The sequence below is a fragment of the Dromiciops gliroides genome, chromosome 5, assembly GCF_019393635.1.
Source record: "Dromiciops gliroides isolate mDroGli1 chromosome 5, mDroGli1.pri, whole genome shotgun sequence".
Lineage (NCBI taxonomy): Eukaryota > Metazoa > Chordata > Mammalia > Microbiotheria > Microbiotheriidae > Dromiciops > Dromiciops gliroides.
Genome location: NC_057865.1, coordinates 200,719,231 through 200,736,426, shown reverse-complemented (window position 1 = coordinate 200,736,426; position 17,196 = coordinate 200,719,231). Strand labels below are relative to the sequence as shown.

General features: G+C 35.9%; 1 protein-coding gene across 1 annotated transcript in view; it reads right to left on the bottom strand.

Moving 5' to 3' along the window:
* Positions 1–17,196, bottom strand: part of WNK1 (WNK lysine deficient protein kinase 1) — a 176,450-nt gene that overhangs the window by 103,663 nt on the left and 55,591 nt on the right. Inside the window, 1 exon segment of the mRNA XM_043965409.1 lies at positions 3,048–3,220. Within this exon segment, the coding sequence (XP_043821344.1) occupies positions 3,048–3,220 (173 nt within the window).

Genomic DNA, 17,196 nt, shown 5'->3' with positions numbered 1-17,196 from the left:
TTAGATATTTGAAGGGCTATCATGCAGAGGAAAGATTATATTTGTTCTTTTTGGCACCAGAGGGCAAAATCAGGAGCAATGGGTAGAAGTTTCAAAGAAGAAAATGCAGGCTTGATATTGGTGAAAACTTTTGAACAATTCAAGCTATACAAAAAATGGAATGGGCTATCTTGAGATTCATGGGTTTTCCTTCCTTGGAGGTCTTCAAGAAGATGTCTGATGTCTACCTGTCAACTACATTATAGTGAACATTCCTTTTGTGTATGGGTTGGACTAGATGGTTACTAAAATTCTAACTTTTAAATTTTATGTAATTCCCTGGGCAAATATCTAAGACATAAGTGAGAACCCTTCAAGACTCAAAGAAAACTACTGCCTACTTTTGGTGATTAACAATTCATGAAGGCACAAATGATACTTCTAAAAGGATCCTAAAAGATTATAAAGCCTTACAAAGGAAACTGAATAACATATGGACAAAGGTTGTTTTATTCTTACTAATGTCTACTAAAGGCAAGAGATGTAGAAGAAAAAATTGACTTAGAAAGTGAACAGCTAACTAATAAGGGTATCCGAAAATGAAATTTGGACTTCTGCACCACAGCTTAGAATACAGGGATAAGAGACTCCTGGCCAGGTTTGGAGTATAGCTAACACAGGCTGATGATGATGCATTTTCCTGGTATCTTTCAAAACTAATCAAAAGGGCCTTAATTAAAAAGAGTAGGTGAGAATAAAATTGCCTGTGTGTATCTACCAAGCTAGATACCATACAGCATATACAATTAATGGAAGAAGAACAGTACCTGAAATACCCAAAAGCCTCATAAGGAGAATTAAAAAAAAAAAAAGCCAGTAGTAAAACATATGGCTTCAAATATCTATTCACAAATGCCCATGGTTTAGAAAACAAGCAGAGGGCAGCTAGATGGCACAGTGGATAGAGCACCGGCCCTGGAGTCAGGAGTACCTGAGTTCAAATCTGGCCTCAGACACTTAACACGTACTAGCTGTGTGACCCTGGGCAAGTCACTTAACCCCAATTGCCTCACTAAAACAAAAAAAAAAACCCAAAACAACAGAATACAAGCAGAAAGGACTAGTCCAAAAGCACGGAGGCAAATTTGACCTCTTAATTATTACTAACACTTAGTAAGATAAAACTTAAGATAGGAATAATGCTCTACATGGGTTATACCTTATACAAAAGAAACAGGATAAAGGTGGTAAGTGGAGAAGGATGGCATACTCATGTTAGGAAATTTAGGAACATGGCAGGAAGCATCATGGAAAACATTACTTAAGTAAACACCAATGGCAAGAAAAGCAAGTAAATTTTGAAAATACAAAAGGAACAATTTTGATGATGGTATCTGATGTGGAACTAACTCACCAATCAACTTTAATGAATTCTCTGAGGGGAGCTAGATCCTCTATTACTACCATAGATTTAGGGCTGGAAGGAATCTTAGAGATCATTAAGTCCAACATCACCACCCCTCATCCAAGTCACCTAGCTCAGAGGAACAACATTTTCAGGTACTGAAGACCTAGCAGATATGATTATTAAGGTATTAGAAGAAATGGTTACGTTATTGCCAGCAACATTTGAAGAATCATAAATGACTTCATATGTATAAGAGGTATAATATTTCATACTATCTCAATGGTGAGGGAGGTGGTTGAAGGAGGGAAAGAATTTGTAACTGAAAATTTAAGTGAAGTTTAAAAATTTTTTTTAAAAAAGTAGACATAATAGAAAATGGGAATGGAACCATAGTACTAGTAGATAAGCCATAAAATTCAAAAACCTACGACTGATTCCTAGAAATATTCTAGAGTTGATAGTTACTGATCATTTCATATCAATGTCTTACTTTTCTATTTGTATTCCCAGCACTTAGTTCACAGTAAGTACTTAAATGCTTTTTCTTTCATTCACTCAAGTAGAGATAGTGTGGCAGTGTGCATAGGGAACAGGCCTGGAAGCCAGGAAGACCCAGGTTAAAATCCTACTAATACAAAGGAGATGCGGCATCCTGGGTAAGTCACCTAATCCAAAGTTTCTTAAAACTGTGGATCTTGACTCTATATGGGATTGAAAAAACTTGCCAACAGTAAAAGGTTCTGTCTGCCTATTTCATAAACTTATATGCCTGGGGTTATATAAAAATTTCTCAGGTGAAAAGGGGCCATGAGTGGAAAAAGTTTAAGAAGCCCTGACCTAATCTCTTAGTGCTCTAGGAAGATCTCAGTCTATAAGAATCAAAGGTGATAATGAACTGGTAGAAAGTTTTCTTTCCCAGAAACTCCTTATAACCAATGAAACCACTGGCCCAGTCCCTATCCTTAATACTTTAATTAAAATCAATTTTAATAAAGGTAAACAAAGGTTTTTACCCTCGAGTTCAAAAAATCTATTTCATAAGTACAAGACAAGGAAGCATATTTAGACTGTCTCCAAAAAAGATCTGGGGGCTTTAGTGGATTACAAACTCACTTTGAGTTAGCAGCTGAAAAATATAATTATGATCTTGACTTTACTACAACAAGCACAATGTTTAAGTTTCCTTCTCCAGCTCATTTTACAGATGAGGAACTGAGGCAAAAAAGGGTTAGGTGACTTGCTCAGGGTCATATAGCTAGTAAGTGTCTGAGGCTAGATTTGAACTCAGGAAGAGGAGTCTTTCTGATACACAGCCTGGTATTCTATTCATTAAAGCTATCCAAAGAGTAGAATGGGCTCCTCAATATAAGCCTATAAAATACTTGAGGCCAAGGATTGTTTTAATTTTGTCTCTGTATATGCCACAGTTAAGCAACATATAGTAAATGGTATTTAATACATGGTTATTTACTGATTGATTGGTGGATTCCCCCTCAACTCAGGCCACAAGCAGAGTCTGGATGACTATGTATCAAGCTTGTTATAGTGGGGATTCCATGTAAATATAAATGTATATGGGCAATGAAATACAAATACTTTTGAACCATCATGATTAAAATATTGTGATTTACATATTCTTTTATGATGTTCTCTTACTTACGTTTTAAGGGTTCCAGATGTCATAAGTTCAGTCACCAGAACAATACATTTCTTTCCCTTTACTGTGGATTCCCAAGAATCATAGAAACGAACAATATTTGGGTGTTGAAGGCCCTTCAACATTTCAGCCTCCTCTTTAAATCTTTGCCGTTCTGACTTTGTCAACTTTCTATCCTGAAAAGTAAATAAATAAAATGTGGTTAAACTGAATTATGATGTCAATATCTAAGATGTTAACCATGGTGTTGAATTTTAGTAATGAATAACCCCTTCAGATAGAAAAGGACATTGTAACTTATCCAGAACATTTTTACTGAAAGGGTCTATGTCTGTTAGAGGGTATTTTCCAGTAAACAGATTGAATAGGAGTTTCAATTCAAATCAATCCAAATATTTTCTTTTATGATCTTTTAAAGTTTTCTGACACCAAAGCCTTACAGTTTCTTTTCTTTTTTTTTGCGGGGCATTGGGGGTTAAGTGACTTGCCCAGGGTCACACAGCTAGTGCCAAGTGGCCGGATTTGAACTCAGGTACTACTGAATCCAGGGCAGGTGCTTTATCCACTGCACCACCTAGCTGCCCCCCTTACAGCTTATTTTTACTCCAAATTCAGTGATTATGATCAATATCCCCCCCAAAAGAAAAAGAGTACAGATGCTTCTTTTCCCCCAGTACCCAAAATGCTTATAATTCATCAATTTACTCTTCTTCTATCTGCAAGCCAAAAGAATCCAATTAAAATAAACCTATTTTAATTTTTTTCTAGCTCAAACATTTTAGTGTCTAGCATGTATATCTGTGCTTACATACAAATGCTACATGAAATACACATGACATTTTTAAAAAGTAGCCCCACTTAAGAAATCTACCTTGTTTATTAAAATAATTCAGAAGGAAAGAATCAGCTAAATGATCATTTAGATTTTTCTTAAGATCTGTGTCTAGATAATTTAGAACCAGTAGGCGTTTCCTATACTGACAGCCAATCAATAAATAAACATTTATCAAGTACCCTATTATATCCCAGGCACTTAACCAGATAGCAGAACACAGAAAGACAAAAATAAAACAGTCCTATTGGGGAAAAAATGTGCACCAAGCAAGGACATAATCAAATATGGAAGAACTGGAAGCTTGAGGTATAGCGAAGTAAAAGGAAATCAGGAAAGGCCCTATGTGGAACATAATACTTGAGTATTAGAAGAAAACTCAAGATTCCAAGGGGCCAGAGTACATTACAGTGATGGGGAGGTGATGTGGGAGACAGACTGTACCAAAGGCATGGAGATGTGAGATAAAGTGTCATGTGTAAGATATAACAAATAGGCTGGTCACACTTTGGCTAGCCTGTAAATACACTTTATAACCCATCACACACTTTACAGATATTATGCTAGTTAGAGAAAATGCTATAGAGTAAAAGAATCAATATTCCTCAAGTGGAGAAAGGTCAGAAAACTCTATCTAGCATGGAGAAATTCCAAGAGTTTAAAGAAAAAAACTAAACTAAAAAACTAAGGCACAAAATTGTTAAAATTGAGAATTACAAAGAAAAAAAATTTTCCATTATGAAAGAATAAAGAAGTCAAGTACAGTAGGCCTTTTACATTGTAATTGCTCAGTTATTTTTTCCCATTTCAGTAGTATTTTATTTTCCAATTACATGTAAAGATCGTTTAACGTTCATTTTTTTAAGATTTTGAGTTCCAAATTTTTCTCCCTCCCTCTCCCTCCTCCCCAAGACGGCAAGGAATCAGAGGTTATATGTACAATCATGTTATACATATTTCCATGAGTCATGTACAATAGGCTTTTAGCAAAAGTTATAATAATCCTGTTACTACTTGATAGTTAAGTATTTTTTTGAAAAGGTATAAAGTTAGAAATAATCACATTAGATTAAGTCATTTTGTAATGAACAGAGCATGTGTATATATACATGTGTGCGTGCACACACACACACACACACAAGCATTAATAAAAAGGTGTTTAAACACACAAGAAACTATAGTCAAAGGTGGGGGAAGGGGAAAGGCCAGTCAAACAATTGTTAAGGAGCTAAAATTCTAGCTATACTGTCTAAAATATCTAAGGAGTGGTCGCCAATAAAGTATAAGCTTTAGCAAGAGTTTAGACTTTTATGCATTTATTAAGGAGAATATGAATTTGGTGAAGAGAGAAAGGCCTAGATTCCTCTATCTATCAAAGGAAGAACGCATTTTTAGCTCCACTCTCCACCAGTCCTTACGAAAGAGAGCGAAAGAACCAGCCTCGCCCCCTCTTCTTCTCACAAGCAAACGTCACTTCCTGGAGCCAAAGAAAAGCTGCATGGCTTGCCCTCAGAAACCTTCTCCTCATGGCAGAGCTTTCCTATAGTAAGTTTCCAGCAGGTGGCGTCATTCCAATCTTTACACAATGAATATTTCTCCCTAGCACTGTGCTAAATTAAAGGAATACAAAGAAAGGCTAAAAGATAGTTTCTGCTCTCCAGGAACTCACAACTTAATGGGAAGTGAAAGGATCAGGCCAACCCAAGAACAAAACTATTTTTTAAAAAGATGGTAGGAGGGGGCAGCTAGGTGGCGCAGTGGATAGAGCACCGGCCTTGGAGTCAGGAGTACCCGAGTTCAAATTCGGCCTCAGACACTTAACACTTACTAGCTGTGTGACCCTGGGCAAGTCACTTAAGCCCAATTGCCTCACTAAAAAAAAAAAAAAAAAAAAAAAAAAAAGATGGTAGGAGTAAGGCCAAAATTTTAAGGAATAAGAATTGATCATTTAAAATTTATTATAAATTTTAATTAATTTTAATGAAAATAATATATGTGGAAAATTGTTGAGACTGCTCTAGATCCTAACTTACTTTTATATTACTTTTTGTTTTTTACAATTCCCGAATTTCTCCCAATATCCCTTTCCCAAATAAGATTATATCTCTCCTCCCATGTAACAAATAATTTTTTTGAAAATGAAAGAAAAAAATTTAACAAAATGAATCAAAATATGTGCAATTTTCCACACCTGTGAAAAAATTCTCCTGCAAAAAAGTAGGGAGTCAGGGGTAGGAGCTTTTCATCTGTTTTCTTTAAAGCCATACTTGTTCTTTGAAATTTTGTAACCAACCCCTTTTTTCTTTTGAGTGGTTGGGAAAATGGTTGCTTTCCCCCATTTACACTGTTGTAGTCATTATACATGTTGTTTTCTTGACTCTGCTTACTTCATTCTGCATTTAAATCTTTCTGTGCTTCTCTATATGCATCATATGCATTGTTTCTTATAGCATAATAAATAACATACACCACAATTTATTTTAGCCATTCCCCAATTGTTTTCAATTCTTTGATATTACAAAAAGTTCTGATATAAATATTTTGATGTGTATAGGAACTTCCTTACCTATAGTGGTATATGTCTAGCTAGTATCAATATCTCTAAGTCAAAGGGTACAGCTATTTTAGTCACTTAACTTGCATAACTCTAAACTGCTTTTGAGAATGGCTTATTGATTCAGTGCTCCACCAACAACGTACTAGTATTGTCTATCTTCCCATAACCCTTTCAACACTCTGTGTGTATAGTCATCTGTTCATATTTGTAGGGTTTGAGGTGAAAATTAAGGGTTGTATTGATTTGCATCTCTTATTAGTGATTAGGAGCATTCATATTGTTATTAATAGTTTGCAATTCTTTTGAAAACTTTTGTTCATTCCCCTTCCACCACCTATCTACATATCATGGAAACCAAACCCTAATCTAAGAAATTTGATAGAGATTCCCCCCCCCCCCATCAACCACTTCCCATCTTGTCCTAGATGCATTAATTTGTTTATTCAGATGCTTTTCAGTAAAATTTAAATCAGAACACACTGAAGGAAACAGGTAAATTCATTATGTAACAGTGAAAGTAATACTGAACAATTCTTACATAAACAGCTAAAATTCACAAAAGAAAGCTTATCTATTAAAAGTAGACAAAATAGTAGCACAGCATGGAACTTCTACTCCACTGATATAACCTGCAAGAATCTAGGTTCACACCTCTTTGCTACTAGGCATTAATCAATCAATCAATAAACATTTATTAAGCACCTACCATGCTAAGCACTAGGGATTTTAGAAAGGGGCAAAAAACAGCCCCAGCCTTCAAGGAATTTATAATCTGATTAGGGAGATAAGCAAATAGATATTGAGTTATATATAGGATAAATAGGAAATAATTAAAAGAGGGGAGGCACTGGTATTAAGAGGAATTGGAGATGGCTTCCTGTAGGTGATATGATTAGACCTGTGCTTTAAGAAAATCACTGGGGCAGCTAGGTGGCACAGTGGGTAAAAGCATTGGCCTTGGATTCAGGAGGAATTGAGTTCAAATCCAGCCTCAGACACTTGACATTTAACTAGCTGTGTGACCCTGGGCAAATCACTTAACCCTCGTTGCCCTGCAAAAAAATATATATATTTATATATATCACTTTATTGGCTGAATGGAGGATGGTTTGGAGTGGGGAGAGAGTTGAGGCAGGCAAACCTACCTGCAGGCTATTGCAATAATCAAATGATGAAGTGACAAGGGCCTTTTAAAAATGCTGAACCACTAGAGTGGTGGCAGTATCAGAGGAGAGAAGGAAGGGGACATATTTGAGAGATGTTGCAAAGGTGAAATCAGCAGGCCCTGGCAACAGCTTGGGTGAGAGGCTGTGAGGAAACCAGTATGCAAGCCTGGGGGACTGGGAGGATGGTTATGCAAGGGAAGGCAGAAGGAGAAGTGAAAAGCCAACAGATTATGGTCAGATAAGAAGATTTCAGAATTACAAAAACAATTCAGAATTCTTGAACGTGGAAGTGGTACCTTTATGGGTGAAAGCAAAATCAACAGTATGACCATGTTTGTGTGTAGCTGAGGTAGAGTCTAGTGAAATATGGAGAGGGCACATCACCAATAGGTTTGTGTTTTAGTAATGAAATTTTTTTTGGCTACTGCAACTCACAAAATTAACAAAAATTAATTATTTTCCTCAGACTTGTGTTGTCCCCTTCCACTTCAGCAAAAAGGGCAGAAAATTGCTTTACTATAAAAACTCTCCTTGGAACCAAACTAATTTGACTATTGTTATGTGAAATATGAGATCTTTGTCCAACAATCAACTAATGGCCATAATTTCTGGAGGAACTAAATCATATGAACCTTGATATTCTTACTTATATAAATGAAACAAATAAGCAAGTTGCAGCTAAATAAAAGGATAGTTCAAAGGTTATCCTTAGAGAGAGAAAGAATTTGATGGAGGGAGCTACAAAAAAAAATTATTTTGTGGGCCATTTGATCATAATATATTACAGTACCAAAGATAAGAATTTGCAAAAGGACCACCATGAAAATAAGTATGGTTTATGCACTAACATCAGTTGCTGAGAACCAAGTGGTGAAGAAATTCTATAAGGAACTTGATAAGACCCAACAAATCAATAAATGTATTCTCTATTACTTGGTAGTTTCAATGCAAAGGTGGAAAAAGATTAAGGATGGGGTGAAACATATGGGGAAAAGAGATGAGAGGAGCCAAAGTCTTGCAGATTATACAGAAACCTCACACCCTCTCTAACATGAACATTTCTTTCAAAAAATAAATGGCAGGCATTGGATATGATGAGTACCAAATACTGTCATGAAGAATGAAACTCATTTTAACAGATAAGAAAAGGCTCATTATTAGATGTGAGTGTTATCCCTGAATAAGATGTCCATTGCTTTCTTATATAATTGACAGAGCTAATATAAAAATTTATAATAAGAATAGCAATGAGAACGTTGTAACACGCAATTAAGATTTAATTTTGTATTTAAATAAGCTACTGACAAAATTTTTTAAAAAGGGAAATGAACCACATTAATGATACTAACACTATAATTTCCCTCAAGAGTTAAACCAACATAAATTACCTGCTAAAATTATTCTGCTAAAACAAGGAGACCAAATAATTCAAGAAAGTACGTTGGTCAGAAAATGTCTGACATTGCCACAGAGAAAGTCAGGTTAAAAGGAAAACTTATCTATAAAATCTTTAAAAAGAATGGTGATGGAACAGTATCATTTCATGAAGCAGAAAAGCAGTGAAGGGTAAAACTTGTCTAAACAAAGCCTAACAATATATTTAAATAAGTAAACATCTCAGGAAGAAAAGGGAGAGGGCCACAAACAGAAGAAAAATAGAAAAGGACTAAAAATGGTTTCAACAAATTGTTTTCTCCATTAAGGTCAGCAGAATCGTCACATTTGGACCCTGCTTCATAGTATCTGCTTACAGAGGAGGTAGAAATGAACAGAAAGAAAAAAGATAGGAAAAGTAGCCAGATTAGTTCAAGTATATAAAAAGGATACTTGTGACAGAGGCAACTGAAGTGGATGGAGGGCACTGAAGGACCAATTTACACATTAAGGGAAGGAACACTAACATACTTTGGATGGAGTTATGAATTGGGCCACTGATTCTTGAAAGAAATTTAGAACTATGACTCCAACAGTTATTAGACTAGACCCACAATGCGATCAAAGAAAGAGAAGACCCTTTATGTTTACCTTTATAGCAGCAATTTTTGTAGTATCAAAGCAATGGAAACTAAATCAATTGAGGAATAGCTGAATGCACTATGAGAAATGATTATAGGGACAGACATGTATGAACTGATACAGAAATGAGAAGAATCAGGAAAACAATACTAAGAAAATTAACAACACTGTAAGAAAAACAAATTTGAAAGACTTGGTATCCTGGAATCTCATGGAGTCATTAGCTTCCACTCGCCAAATTCTAATTTTTAAGGAGTTATTTTCTTCAGTGAGTACTTCTTTTGCCCTTTGGCCAATTGTTTTAAAATTTTTTATTTAAGTTTTTGGATAATAAGCATTTTTATTTAAAGTTTTAAGTTCCAAATTCTATACCTCTGTCCCTTTGCCCCTCCCTGAGCCAGTAAGCAATCAGATATAGGTTGTACATGTGCAATTATGTAAAACATCACCAAATTAGTCATTTTGTACAAGAAAACTTGAATAAAAGAAAAAATGAAAGAAATGAAGTAGAAAATAGCATGCTTCAATCTGTGTTCAATCAATATCAGTTCTTTCTTGGTTGCTAGATAGTATGCTTTATCATTAATCCTTTGGAATTGTCTTAGATCAATGTATTGCTGAGAATAGTTAAGTCATTCACAGTTCTTCATCAAACAATATTGCTGTCACTGTGCACAACATTCTGATCACTTCACTATACATCAGTTCATATAAGTCCTTCCAGGCCTTTCTGAAATCATCCTGCTTGTCATTTCTTATAGCACAATAATATTCCATTATAATCATATACCACAAAAGGGCAGCTAGGTGGCACAGTGGATAGAGCACTGGCCCTGGATTCAGGAGGACTTGAGTTCAAATCCCGCCTCAGACACTTAACACTTACTAGCTGTGTGACTCTGGGCAAGTCACTTAACCCCAACTGCCTCAACAACAACAAAAAATTATAAAACAATCATACACCACAGCTTGTTCAGTCATTCCCCAATTGATAGTTATTCCTTTGATTTCTAATTCTTAGCCACCACAAAAAGAACAGCTATAAATATTTTAGTACAAATAGATATTTTTCTGTTTTGGGGGATGTCTTTGGGATATAAACCTAGCAAGTGGTATTGCTGGATCAAAGGGTATGCATACCAATTCTGATTTTTTTGGGGGTGGGGCAATGAGGGTTAAATGACTTGCCCAGGGTCACATAGGTAGCTAGTGTCAAGTGTCCGAAGCCAGATTTGAACTCAGGTTCTCCTGAATCCAGGGCCAGTGCTTTATCCACTGTACCACCCAGCTGCCCCAATTCTGATTTTTAAGGAGTTATTTTCTCCAATATGTTTGTGTGGTTTTTATCAAGTTGTTAGTTCTCTTTTCATATTTTTCTTGCATTGCTTTCATTTCTTTTCCCAATTTTTTCTCTACCACTCATTTGATTTTTCAAGTCTATTTTTTATGCTTTTAAAAAATATTTCTTTTAGCTCTTCTAGGGATTCTTGTTGGGCTTCTGTTCAATTTGCATGTTTCTTTGAGGCTTTGCTTATAGATATTTAAGTCCTTGTCTTCTGAGTTTGTGTCTTGAGTTTCCCTGTCATCATAGTTGCTTTTTATGACCAAGTTCTTTTTTGTTGTTTATTCATTTTTTTTCCTGAGAGCCTGTAAGTTTTTTTTAATTAATAAAGTATTTTATTTTTCCCGTTACATGTAAAGATAGTTCTCAACTTTTATCCATACAAGCTTTACAATTTCATATTTTTCTCCCTCCCTCCCCTCTCCCCTAGACAGCAGGTAATCTGATATAGGTTTTATATATTTATTTATATATATATATATATACACACACACACACACACATACACAATAACATTAATCCTATTTCTGCATTAGTCATGTTATAAGAGTAAAAATCAGAGCAATGATGAAAAACCTCAAAATAGAAAAAAAAAGCAGCATCAAAAACAAAAGAAATAGTATGGTTCATTTAGCATCTCTACTTCGCAATTCTTTTTTTTTTTCCCCTTGGATTTGGAGATCCTCTTCTATCACGAGTTCCCTGGAACTCTTCTGTGCCGGGCCTGTAAGTTTTTGATGCTTACAAATCGATATGATCTGTGTGTGGTCTGGTCACTGCCCTACTGGTCTGAGCTCTGGTCCTTACACAGGTAGGACGTCAGCAACTACTCCTCTCTATATCCTGGAACTGCAATCCAGAACTGAGTAATGAACCTGCCAAATGGTTCCCAATCCTGAACCCATTGCTAGCACAGAGGTTTTCCAGGGATATCTCTCTAACCAAGTATCCTGGTGCTGCTTCCATGGCCCATAACCAGTGCCACTTTTCTTATGCTGTGTTTTGTCCCAACTCCTACCCAAGGGTCTTCAGACCTCTCTCTCTCCTCCTAAGCTACCCTGAGTTGGAAAAATGACTCATTGTGATGTCTGGATGGTTATTCCACTCAGAATAGAGTTTGATACACTTTTTAGGGTGTCTCAATTTCCAATTCTTTGTTATCACAAAGAGCTGCTGTAAATACTTTAGAACATACAGGTTCTTTTCCTTTTTCCCTGGTCACCTTGGGAAACAGACTATGGGTACTTTTTAGGGTGTTTAGACAGGTGGGTAAGAATAAGTTTTTGCCCCCAGGTGATAGAATTCAAGAGGAAAATTAAACACACATTTTTTGGACATGTGTAATGTGGGAATGCATTTTGCTTCTACCCATATTTGTTATTGGGTTGTTTTTCTTTCCCTGTTGAGAGGAGTTAAAAGGAGGGGGTTAATAATGGGGAAGAATAGTAAGAGAGAAAGGCAAAGCATTTTCTCTTTCTAACAGAGGAAAATAGAAGATCAAAAGGAAAGCCAAACTGGACAGCTTTGAAAGCTAAATGTTCAATTTAGTAGTTTCAAGCACAATCTCTTTTTCCTGTTCTATTTGGTAAATGGTAATCCTTGTTTTATTTTTTATTTTTTTGTTCTACTCAGAGCTCATTTTAAAAAACAGAACAACTTCTGAAGAAACAAACACAAGTCATCGGTGAAAATGGCTATGTGGCCAAGGTCATGCATGGGTAAATTTTTTTCACAACAAAGAACAAATAATTTTTGTATTATATAGGCTACAGGTAAACATTAAGTTTAGAATGTTATCCAATACTTTTATGAAGAAAAAAGGACACAGACTTTTAAAAAAAACCTGGCAAATACTACTACTAGATCTGTATCCCAAAGAGATTTTAAGGGGGGGGAGGAAGGAAGGGCCTATTTGTACAAAAAATACTTATAGCAGCTCTTTTTGTGGTAGCAAAGAATTAGAAATCAAGGGCATACTCATCATTTGGGGAATGGCTAAACAAGTTGTGGAATGCAATTATAAAGGAGCATTATTGTGTTGGAAGAAATGAGGAGCAGGATGATTTCAGAAAAAAACCTAGAAAAACTAACATGAACTGATGCTGAGTGAAGTGAGCAGAACCAGGAGATCATATATAGTAACAGCAATATTATATGATGAACAACTATAAAAGACAATCCCAAAGTGTTTATGATGAAAAAGGCCAGAGAAAAGAACTAATGGAATCTGAATACAACTGAAACATACTATTTTCTACTTTCTTTCCTTCTTTGATTTTTTTCCTTTGGTTAAGTTTTCTTCCACAAAATAACTAATATGCAAATTTTTACAAGATTGCACATGTATAACCTACATCAAATTGCTTACCATGGGGGGGGGGGAGGAGGATAGAATTTGGAACTCAAAACCTTTTTAAAAACCAAATGTTAAAATTTGCTTTTATATGTAATTTGGGGGGGGGAATTATTTCTTTAAAAAACTCTGGAAAAGATAACATGAAAGAGAAAGAACATGGAAAAAAAATACAGAAACCAATTTCCTTATGGAATTGATTATAAATGCAAAAAAAGGCCAGATAAATGGTAGTTCAAAGAATACAGCTGTAACGATTGGAATGACGCCACCTGCTGGATACTTACTGTAGAAGAGTTCTGCCCATGAAGCGAAGGTCTTTGAGGGCAAGACCAGGAGTCTTTTCTTTGGCGGGGAGGAAGTGACGCAGACTAGTGGGAGGAGGAAGGAAGAGACTGGCGCTGACTCTGGGTCTCTTTCCTGAGGACGAGGACGCTGGCGGAGAAGGGAGCTAGAAATGTGCTCTCCCTTTAATAGACAGGAATCTAGGCCTTTCTCTCTCTCTTTACCAAATTCTTATTCTCCTTAATAAATGCTTAAAAGTCTAACTCTTGCTAAAGCTTGTAATTGATTGGCGACCACTCATTAGATATTTTAGACAGACTAGCAAGAATTTTAGCCCTTAACAGATGGCTGACCACGAAGAGGAAAGCTAACCCTCAGTCTTCTTCTGATCTTCTGGTTGGGTAAGAAATTTCCCCTCCCTCTCCCTTTAACTGCTAAGTACTGGTGTACTGGCTGTGTTTTCCTTCAAGTTTTTTCGAATGGACCTTTTAGACTCCCTAATTATCCTATTTTTGATTTTAGTCTGTTTAACCAGACAAATGGGAGATAAGATCATGTTAATGCTTTGTTTTTGTGGATTTTCTATTTTTCTTTTTATTTTTGTTAGAAGAGCCAGCAACATACTCACACAAGGAAATATCTCCCACTCTCCCAACCATGCTTTTTCAGAGAAACCTGAAGAGATTCCTGCAGCTTTTCCCAGTTCTAACACTAATTGTTGCTCTAATTTTGCATGCCTGGAGGCAATGACCCACCCTCTAGAAGCTTTTAATCCCCTAGCACCTGGAGGCAAAGTGGGGGAAGAGGAATCCAGGCCTGAGTTCAAAATCAAGTCTGATTCAAATTGCTCTGGTCCCTCCCCTCCTCTCCAGACCCCACCCTCTACTCCTCCTATGGCCAAGCCCATAGCTTCCCCTGCCTGGGAAGTCCAGAGATCTGATGCGCATGCTCACCTTTTTCTAACTACATTTGCAGCTTCAGGCTCAGCCCTTCCCCAGCCTGGCTGTGCTTCTGAGACAACCTTAGAAAACCCTTTAAATTCCAGATATACTCGTTTTGTTCATAATTTTGCTAACCTGCTTTTGTCTTTAATTAGTAATCTTATAAAGCATTTGCATGGTGAAAAGACTGACAGACAATATAGAGGGGTTAAAGAAGAAAAACTTAAGCTGAATGAGAATGACAATTATCACCATAGTTCAAGACTCCGCTTCTTTTGCCATGGAAGTATATATTTTTTACAGAAATGTAGAAGTAAACAGCAAGGTATTGATATGAGTATTGGGGATTTTAGATATCGGAATCAAAAGTGTTCTGAATTCACTCAGAGTAATAGTATCAGTTCAGAGGTTACATAGGATTTCTGTGCTATTATATATACATTTTGAAATTAATGGTATGGGTTTATTTTCATAGAGATTTCATGCTTTTGAGATTGTGTCTTATACTTAGTTTCTAAAACAAGGAGAATATTTGTAAAAGCTTTTTATAGTCATGTGATCAAGTTTATATTTTATAATACTCTTATTGATATTAAGTTCATATTCATTTAGATTTCCTTAGTTTGAATTTCACTGTATTTTATTGTTCCATGTGTATTTTCTTCTATTCATTTGTCTATCTAATTTTGAAACATTGCAAGATGGTTTTGATTTTATTATACAATGTTAATTCTAGGAGTATTGTGCTCCCATATTCTGAGTTGTTTGTTTTTGTTATTTTTTCTCAACTGATTATTTGATCAAACTCTTTAAAGCATTTCCCTGGCAAATTGTTTGCCATGGCAAGTGTAAATTGATTCTAGAAGTATTATTTTTGATAAGCATATTCCAAAAAAAAAAAAAAAAAAAGAGGGGAACATTTGTAAAAGTTTTCTTTGAGATTGTGTTGTGCTTTAACTTGTATTTAAATATGTTCAGATTTTTCAAAAAAATAATTGTATACTAAGTTAAAAAAAGGGGTATTATTTGAAATTGTTGCATAATTATATATTGTGTTCTGAGTCAAGATGTATTCACATTTTTTGCAATCATTTATTATCCTCAATTTTTAAATCCATATGAGACTTGGATTATGGGAACTTATCATTTAAGACACTAATTACCTTTATTCTGAGTTATCAGATGCCAGTTGGCCAAGGTGCCATCCAATCACAAGAGGAATACATGCAAGAGCAGACACTGAACTGTCACATGAGGGGAGACATGCATGAAGTCAAGGTATGGCCGAGAGAACGGCTTTTGACAAATGTTGAGGTTGGATTCTCTTGGTTTAATATTTTATTTTATTTTTCCCCACAATATTGTACAGATGGCTGGAAGTATTGATCCCACCCATCTCACTTCTACACCTAGCTTCTATGCTCCCTCCTATATGCCTGATGCCATGGACATCTCAATCCCATGCATCTGATTAAGTCTGACTCAGTTTCCTCCAATATGTTCGGTGGCATGGACATGTATTCCATCCACCTATTTTAAGCCTGGCATACTGTATGGGCAGTACATATTGCTCAAGTGTGGGAATGCTCATATCCCATCATTTCTCTGTTCTTTTATGGTAACCCCCATAATTATCTCAGGTGCCATGATAAATAACAGTGTTGAATTTGGCCTTGACACCTGTTACCAATTATATTAGATTTTCTAATTTCTCATAATGGCATGAGGATAATTAGGCAGATGATGCAAAAAGTGATGAAACAAAGATAAAAATTATTTTTAAAAAATTAATATTGCAGCAATTGTCTTCTCAATTACTCCCCATAAGGGGGGACTATAATAATAATATAATTTTAAAGAATGGTTCAATTTTTGTTTTATTGTATGTTTCACGTGTTAACAACTAAGATTCTGAATTCCCTTAGACATGTTTTTGAGAACTTTCATTGTTTGATTTGATTATTGACAAAGCTATTTTAAAGTTGTGTTAAGCTCAATTTTGTAGGAAATTTTCCTGGCTGATTACCAGCATCCACACATCAACCCCTGAAGAGACTTCCATTCTACGACTACCTAGAGGACATCTGAGAAAAGACTTTCAGAGACTTTAAATGAACAGTTTTGATTTGTTGTTTTTGTTGTTTTTTTTCTCTTTCTGTTATAATATACACCATCTGTAACATGTATTCTCTGCAGAGGCCCTCCCTTTGCAAGACTAATGTCAAAGCGTCGGTTCATGAGGACAAAAAAAAAAAATCACCCCTCTGGACAAAACTTTCCTCTCTTCCTTTTCTATATTGTTGTTCACATATTATTAGTTAGCAATAGTTATTATATTGTTTTTACTGTTCCGTCAAGGAAACATTTTGTTTCTTGAGGAACAACAGGGGGGACTGTAACAATTGGAATGATGCCACCTGCTGGATACTTACTGTAGAAGAGTTCTGCCCATGAAGCGAAGGTCTTTGAGGGCAAGACCAGGAGTCTTTTCTTTGGCGGGGAGGAAGTGACGCAGACTAGTGGGAGGAGGAAGGAAGAGACTGGCGCTGACTCTGGGTCTCTTTCCCGAGGACGCTGGCGGAGAAGGGAGCTAGAAATGTGCTCTCCCTTTAATAGACAGGAATCTAGGCCTTTCTCTCTCTCTTTACCAAATTCTTATT